This window comes from Dicentrarchus labrax, unplaced genomic scaffold (assembly GCF_905237075.1).
Source record: "Dicentrarchus labrax unplaced genomic scaffold, dlabrax2021, whole genome shotgun sequence".
Lineage (NCBI taxonomy): Eukaryota > Metazoa > Chordata > Actinopteri > Moronidae > Dicentrarchus > Dicentrarchus labrax.
Genome location: NW_026136720.1, coordinates 2,261,026 through 2,269,361, shown reverse-complemented (window position 1 = coordinate 2,269,361; position 8,336 = coordinate 2,261,026). Strand labels below are relative to the sequence as shown.

The following is an 8,336-nucleotide window of genomic DNA, read 5'->3' as shown; positions in this document are numbered from 1 at the left end:
AAAAAAAAAAAAGAAAAACACAAAAAAATAATCGATAGAAATCTTCTGCAGAGTGCTGATCGACATATTAGTGATCGATAACGTCACGATGACGTGGAGGCCTAAACAGGAAGTTTAAACAGCACGCTTCAATCTTTCCCCCACGTGACCGCGCGTTACAGCTGCTGTCGTCAGTGGACAACATAAATGCCGGTGAGTTGATTTCATTTTACCAATATATCGATTACCCTCTGCACAGACATAAGTGTTAATGTTTGTTTCAGCTTCCGGTGGAACGGCGCTGATTGAGCAGCTACAACGTTAGCTTAGCATTGCGCTGATCGATTTGTTCCGCCAAACCGCGTTTAGAAAAGTCTCAGTTTAAACGTTGCTCGGTTGTCGGTAACCGTACAGACCTGATAGAGCTTTAATTTAACGTTACTACAAATCTTTATCCCTCTTTGGATAGTTCGGCATTGTTTTGATTTGCTAATTATGATTAAAACTTTAATAAAATCTTAATTTATTTGTAGCTCTGAACGCTGGAGGCGGCTTTAATTTACCGACCCGTGGGAGTAGTTAGATATGAAAGCTGCATTAAAAGCGAATATTATCGGTTATATGTGGGACAATGGAGGTTTTAATCAACGCCGGATTGAAGATTATAAAATACAATTTCAGATAAATTCTTCATTTATCGGTATTTTACTGGGCTTTAGGGCTCAATCAGAAACCGCGTTAAATCAACAGATTTTTGACAGGAGTTCGGCGGGATAGTTCTGCGCAAGAAAACGAACCAATAACGGTAGATAATATTAAAACCCGGCTCTTATAGAGACTGCTGTCTGCCCACAGGACCACTGAGCCGCCATGATGGCAGCAAACAGGCTGAGCTTCAGAAACATCACCGCCCTGGCTCCCATGGTCCGGGTGGGGACTCTGCCCATGAGGCTGCTGGCTCTGGACTATGGAGCTGATGTGGTTTACTGTGAGGTGAGGATGGAGGCTGTGACAGACGGAGGTGGTGTCTGAGGGGTTCAATCAGGGCTGTTAACTCTGGGCTCTGTCTGAGGGGTTCAATCAGGGCTGTTAACTCTGGGCTCTGTCTGAGGGGTTCAATCAGGGCTGTTAACTCTGGGCTCTGTCTGAGGGGTTCAATCAGGGCTGTTAACTCTGGGCTCTGTCTGAGGGGTTCAATCAGGGCTGTTAACTCTGGGCTCTGTCTGAGGGGTTCAATCAGGGCTGTTAACTCTGGGCTCTGTCTGAGGGGTTCAATCAGGGCTGTTAACTCTGGGCTCTGTCTGAGGGGTTCAATCAGGGCTGTTAACTCTGGGCTCTGTCTGAGGGGTTCAATCAGGGCTGTTAACTCTGGGCTCTGTCTGAGGGGTTCAATCAGGGCTGTTAACTCTGGGGTGCTCTGTCTGAGGGGTTCAATCAGGGCTGTTAACTCTGGGCTCTGTGGGTTCAATCAGGAGCTGTTAACTCTGGGCTCTGTCTAGGGGTTCAATAAATGGCCCAGTGGGTCAGGGCTGTTAACTCTGGGCTCTGTCTGAGGGGTTCAATCAGGGCTGTTAACTCTGGGCTCTGTGTTTCAGGAGCTGATCGACATTAAAATGGCCCAGTGTCAGCGGGTGGTGAACGGTAAGGAAACCCTCACGGCCCCTCGCAGCTGGTGACTCACCAATCTCAGAGACCTTTCATAGTGTGTGTGTGTGTGTGTGTGTGTGTGTGTTGTTTATTTATTGTGTGTGTGTGTGTGGGTGTGTTTATTTATGTTGTGTGTGTCTGTGTGTGTCTGTGTGTGTTTATTTGTGTGTGTGTGTGTCTGTGTGTGTGTTTATTTGTTGTGTGTGTGTGTGTGTCTGTGTGTGTGTTTATTTATTGTGTGTGTGTGTGTGTGTGTGTCTGTGTGTGTCTGTCTGTCTGTGTCTGTGTCTGTCTGTGTGTCTGTGTGTTTATTTATTGTGTGTGTGTGTGTGTGTGTTTATTTATTGTCTTGTGTGTGTGTGTGTTTATTTATTGTCTGTGTGTGTGTGTGTTTATTTATTGTGTTATGTGATTGTGTGTGTTTATTTATTGTGTGTGTGTTTATTTATCTGTGTGTGTGTGTGTGTGTGTGTTTATTTATTTACTGTGTGTGTTTATTTACTGTGTGTGTTTATTTACTGTGTGTGTTTATTTATTGTGTGTGTTTATTTACTGTGTGTTTATTGACTGTGTGTGTTTATTTACTGTGTGTGTGTGTGTTATGTGTCTGTGTGTGTGTTTATTTACTGTGTGTTTTGTTTACTGTTTATGTTAGTGTGTGTGTTTATTTACTGTGTGTGTTTGTTTACTGTGTGTGTGTGTGTTTATTGACTGTGTGTGTGTGTGTGTGTTTATTGACTGTGTGTGTGTGTGTGTTTATTTACTGTGTGTGTGTGTTTGTTTACTGTGTGTGTGGGTTTATTGACTGTGTGTGTGTGTGTGTGTGTGTGTTTATTGACTGTGTGTTTATTTACTGTGTGTGTTTATTGACTGTGTGTGTTTATTTACTGTGTGTGTTTGTTTACTGTGTGTTTGTTTACTGTGTGTTGCTCAGAGGTGCTGGAGACGGTGGATTTTGTCGCTCCGGATGATCGAGTGATGTTCAGGACCTGCGAGAGGGAGAAGGACAGAGTCGTCTTCCAGATGGTGAGACAGGAAACATCTGCAGCAGTCAGACAGTAGGCCGACCTCTGACCTCTGACCTCTGACCTTCCTCCTCCTCTGTTTTTAGGGAACAGCTGATCCCGACAGAGCGCTGACGGTGGCCCGGCTCGTGTGAGTCCACAGCGGTCCTTTAATCGCAGACACTGGGACAAACATTAAATATTTAAAATAACGTTCTGCAGTGTTCCTGTATTTTCCCATCATGCATTGTTCAAGGCGAGTTAATGTTTGTCACACAGGGAGAAGGACGTGGCGGCTGTCGATGTGAATATGGGCTGTCCTAAAGAATACTCCACTAAGGTGAGTTTCCTGTCAGTAACCCAACCTGCTGCTGCTCTGACCTTTGACCCCTGGCTGACCTTTGACCTCTGTCTGACCTCTTGCAGGGCGGGATGGGAGCTGCTCTTCTGTCGGACCCCGACAAGATCGAGGCGGTGAGTATTTCAGCCGAACGACGGCGCGAAGAAAATAACCTGAACTTCAACCTGTCAGATGTCATTGATTACAGAAAACAGCTGATTATTGATTATTGATTATTGATTATGTGAAACCACGTTTACCTGTAGATCCTCAAGAAGCTGGTCACAGGAGTTTCCATACCGGTCACCTGTAAAATCCGAATCCTGCCTTCGGTGAGTGTCGTCGTTGTTACATCGGAGGCAGATTGATCCTGATCAGGTTGTCTGACGGTATCATAGATTGATTGATGCTTTAATAATGGGAGTATTGATCACTGACGCTGGTTTCAGTTGGAGGAGACGATCAGTCTGGTCCAGAGGATCGAGAATACCGGCGTCGCCGCGGTCGCTGTGCACGGCAGGTAAGCTGCGTCCGTAACACGCCGACATCCTTTAACCAGGAGCTCAGAGACGGCGTGGAGGTGAAATATAACGTGTCACCGATTATAAATATGGAAATCAATAATGTTACACGCCGTATACTTTAACGAACTCCTCGTAGACGGTTGGTCGGATCCACTTCAGATTTTCTGAGTGCGACTTAAACACGTTCACGGTGAAAGGTTTTCAAAAGCTTGAGTTTTCATTGGACGCTGTGCGTTTTTTTTTTTTTTACTATTTTACATAACATTTCCTGATAAATGTAATAAATGAATGACAGGCAGTATAAGTTACAATAAAAATAAACAAACAAACAAACAAAAAAAAATGCAATAAAGTGGTGTATATAATTAATACATAAAAATAAAGTATGAAAATAGATTAAATAAGTAAATATGAAGCAAAATAGAAATAAGTGTGTATAAGATAAATGAAAATAGAATAGTTCTAATATTAATAATAGTAACAATAACAACAACAACAGGCAGAGGAGTAAATATCTATTTCATTTCTTTAAATGACAAATCATTTAAAGTATTTTCTGTGCTGTATGTAATGAACTTTTTTGGGGGCTCGTCATGCCCTCATGCTGCTTTTTACATCAGTGTTATAATGTCTGACTGTCAGCCTGCTTCATTAATGCAGCGCGATGTGTTCACTTGCAACCTTTCCGTGTTGTTCAGGTTGAAGGACGAGCGGCCCAGACACCCCGTCCACTGCGACTACATCCGGGCCGTCGCTCGGGCCGTTTCCATCCCCGTCATCGCCAAGTAAGTCGGCTCCTTCCTCATCTCCGGTGAACTCAACCGGCGGTTCATCCATCAGTTCTTCACCTTTTATTCTCTCCGTCTTCAGCTGCTTCAACTGTCTCCTTAAATCTAACGTTAACAAGGACAGTGACAGTTAAACGTTACAGACGTGTTTTGTTCTGATTTTTTTCTGACTGTGAGATTATTACCTGAAGCAGTTTCAGCAGTTGGTTAATCAGTGTGCGTCCCTCCTGCAGTGGGGGCTCTCTGGATCTGGTGAAGACCAACGCCGACATTGAGGTGTTCAGGAAGGCGGCGGGCGCCTCGTCGGTCATGTTGGCCCGCGCCGCCATGTGGAACGTGTCGGTGTTCAGCAGCCGGGGTCCACTTCCTGTGGAGAGCGTGATGGAGGAATACCTCAAATACGTGAGTCTCTCTTCGGTTCTTTTATTAGAGGTGCTTCTGTCGCCGTGCAGCGGCGGTTTGTGGATAACACAACCGGCGGTCTTGTGTTTTGCAGGCGATCCGGTACGACAACCACGCCTTCAACACCAAGTACTGCTTGTGTCAGATGCTCAGAGACAAGGTGGAGTCTCCTCTGGGGAAGCAGCTGCAGGCGGCTCAGACCAACACGGAGATCAGGTCCGTGGCTTTCTAACACGGTACGCCCTGCTGGTGTCTGTGTCTGGTGTCTGTGTGATGTAACGGCGGTGTTGTGTTGCAGCGAGGCGTACGGGCTGCAGGAGCTGTACCGGCAGACCCAGGAGCGGCTGCAGGCCAGGAGGGACGCCCTGCAGAGCGGAGGCCAGGAGGAGCAACTTGTGATGGACGGAGACGTCACCACCATGGCGGTCAAGTTTGAGCGGTCGGTTATCTTCAAGATTATAAACTGGTCTTACATTATATTCTGTAGGATGTGTTTCTGTCTGTGTAACTTTTACCACGAGGTCTCAGAACCGCTGCTCAGTATCTCCGTTACTGGCACAAACGCCTCTTTGTAGGCGTGTTCTCTCAGCGTGGAGAGGTCTGATGATCTCGATGTGTGTTTGTGGATTTAGGAGAGAATATCCACCTCACATCACTCCAAAGATGTTCCTGCTGGAGTGGAGCCGCAAGGAGAAAGTGGAGCAGCCGCTTTACCAGACGGTAAGAAACCGAACTGACGGCAGTCCCACTGTGGGAAACAGTTGTACGTTCGTTAGGGTTGCGTTAATTATGATCAGTTTTCCTGAGAAATATTTGTTGTATTTTATCTCCCTGTTAACATTTAGGTGCGACAGTTGGTACACTGCAAAAACTATTATTATTATTATTATTATTATTGTCAACTATTGTTAAATATAATCAAATTTTCTTGTATTGACCAATACAACTCGAATTCTTAAAGTCAGACGCTGACTGTAACGTAACTTTAAAAGCAGAAAGAAATACCACAAACTGAAGTTTTTTTTTTTTTTTTATATTACAAGTAATGGAAACTGTTATTTAAGTATTTCCGTCACTTTATTGAGCTGAATTTAAGAATTTGTACTTTTTCTTTTAATCGAAGATTAATAATTAGAACATTACTTCTGACAATAAGACAAAATGTCGTCGACAACTTTCTCTTAAACTGAAAAGTTGTTAGTGCTCTTATTCTGAAAATAAGGACACTAATCTGGTTCCTCTGCTGGAATATTATGCAACCAGTGTTGTTACTGGTTCAATCAACCTCAATATTATCTGTAATATCCGACACAGTTGGATATATTTTATTAAAACCAGATTATAATGAAAAACATGTTTGATAAGAGAATTTTTCTCTTTAGACAAATGTTAAGACTAATTAATCTCTTGACGCTGAAAAAAATAAGTCAAATGACCTCCTGGATAAAGAATTCTTTATAAAGAGTGTGAACCCTGAACGCCTCAGGGTCTGTTGAGATCTGCTGTGAACTGTGTGTGTGTGTGTGTGTGTGTGTGTGTGTGTGTGTGTTTTGTGTTCAGGTGCAACGCGCTCAGGATCGAGGCTTTCAGTCCATCGTTACTGTAGCAAAGAAACAGTACAGATCCTCACTGTGGTCAGTACACACACACTCTCACACACACACTCTCTCAAAACACACACACACTCTCAACACACACACACACACACTCTCTCAACACGCACACACACACACTCTCTCAACACACACACACACACACACACTCTCTCAACACACACACACACACACACACACTCTCAACACACACACACACACACACACACTCTCACACACACACACACACACACACACACACTCTCTCAACACACACACACACACACACACACACACACTCTCTCAACACACACACACTACACACACACTCTCTCAACACACACACACACACACTCTCTCAACACACACACACACACACACACACACTCTCTCAACACACACACACACACACACTCTCTCAACACACACACACACACACACACACTCTCTCAACACACACACACACACACACACACACACACACACACTCTCTCTCAACACAAACACACACACACTCTCTCAACACACACACACACACTCTCTACACACACACACACACACACTCTCTCAACACACACACACACACACACTCTCTCTCACACACACACACACACACACACACACACACACATTCTCTCACACACACACACACACACACACACACACACACACACTCTCTCAACACACACACACACACACACACACACTCTCTCAACACACACACACGTTTTAAACTTTCCCGCCGTTTTCAGGGAGAAGTCGAAGAAATTTGCCGAACAAGCGGCCGCCATCGTCTGCCTGCGAGTCCTGGGCGTACCGGAGGGTCGTATCGGGGAGGAAGACTCCGGCCTGGTCTGCAAGAGGAAGAGGGAGGGGAAGACCAACGGCGCCGTGGAGGAAGAGGGGAGCAAGAAACGACACGTAATCGACCTCCAACGGGAGGCGGAGAGCGCGGCGAAGGGCGACCAGCACAGAGCGGAACAACCAGTCGGCGAACAGGAACTGTGATCAGTCGTTTTTATTTTGTTTCTCTGAAACAGAAACTTTCTGTTTTCTAATAATCCTGAAAACTTCCAGGATTTATTCTCAAACTTCTTCAGATGTTTTCAGACTTTATTTTTTACTTTAATCTCCTCCGTAGAACCGGTTCTGTAACCCGTTCAGTCTTCCACTGGGTCAAAGTCTCCATTGTTTGTCCCTAACATCTGTATCTCAGCCAGCAGGGGGCGCTGCTGCACCTTCACATTAACTTCTTTTATTTTAACCTCGGTGCCTTACAGAAGAAACCTTTCTGTTTTTTTTTCCTGGGCCTTAAACTCATCACGTGTGAGTTCACTGTCTCACACACACACACACACACACACACACACACACACCGGTTCTCCTTCGTAAACAGTTCTCACCTGAACGATCTTCCAGACCCTCCTGATACGTTAAAGGAACTTTTTGATTTCTTTATTTTCTACAGACTCACTCTGATAACAGATGCAGTGTTTGTTGTCGGCGCTCATGTCTCAACAGAAACTGCCAAACTGTTGCATTCAGGGTCCCTACGTTAAGGACAGTGAACGCATCGGGATACAGTAACAGCTGATTGTTCTTTGATGTAAACGCAGACGTTGGGTTCATGATTATAAAGTCTTAAAGTCCTGAACTGAACCTGAGAGAGGGAGACACCCAGACGCTGACGTCAGCACTGGGGTTGGCTAATGGTGCCTTCAGGAGCACTGGGAGACACGAGTACTGCAACCGCATACCATAAAATGCAATTCTGAATCTCGGAAGGACTCGAAATAAACTAGAAGTAAAGTTTAATGAAACCCTGTGGAGTGTTTTTAAAGTTACAGACCCTTTTTTGTTTTGTTTATTTTGTGAATATTTTTGTTTTATCGTCTCTGTAACGCTTCGGCGAACCAAACAAGCGAGCCGATCGATCAATAAGATATCAGCAGGAAATAAATGTCACAGCTGCAAGAGGAAACAGATTCATATGTAGATTAGTGACTTAACTAGACCATTATAGACATTATTAAGATTACTTTAAATGTTCAGACCCACCA

At 44.6% G+C, this 8,336-nt stretch overlaps 1 protein-coding gene across 1 annotated transcript; it reads left to right on the top strand.

Moving 5' to 3' along the window:
- Positions 1–102: 102 nt before the first annotated feature.
- Positions 103–8,096, top strand: dus2 (dihydrouridine synthase 2). Its single transcript, XM_051383506.1, has 16 exons — positions 103–192; positions 835–972; positions 1,575–1,620; positions 2,561–2,652; positions 2,738–2,781; positions 2,910–2,970; positions 3,057–3,104; positions 3,237–3,302; positions 3,420–3,490; positions 4,193–4,279; positions 4,516–4,684; positions 4,779–4,900; positions 4,983–5,123; positions 5,317–5,404; positions 6,245–6,318; positions 7,029–8,096. The coding sequence occupies exons 2-16, from the start codon at positions 850–852 to the stop codon at positions 7,282–7,284; spliced, it is 1,488 nt and encodes a 495-aa protein (XP_051239466.1). The 5' UTR covers positions 103–192; positions 835–849; the 3' UTR covers positions 7,285–8,096.
- Positions 8,097–8,336: the final 240 nt, after the last annotated feature.

Bases quoted from the DNA above. Each gene is read 5' to 3' on its own strand.
- dus2 (XM_051383506.1), top strand. From the start codon at position 850: ATGATGGCAGCAAACAGGCTGAGCTTCAGAAACATCACCGCCCTGGCT. The intron at 4,280-4,515 runs GTAAGTCGGCTC...TCCCTCCTGCAG, and splicing joins TCCATCCCCGTCATCGCCAA to TGGGGGCTCTCTGGATCTGG. The intron at 5,405-6,244 runs GTAAGAAACCGA...TTTTGTGTTCAG, and splicing joins AGCAGCCGCTTTACCAGACG to GTGCAACGCGCTCAGGATCG.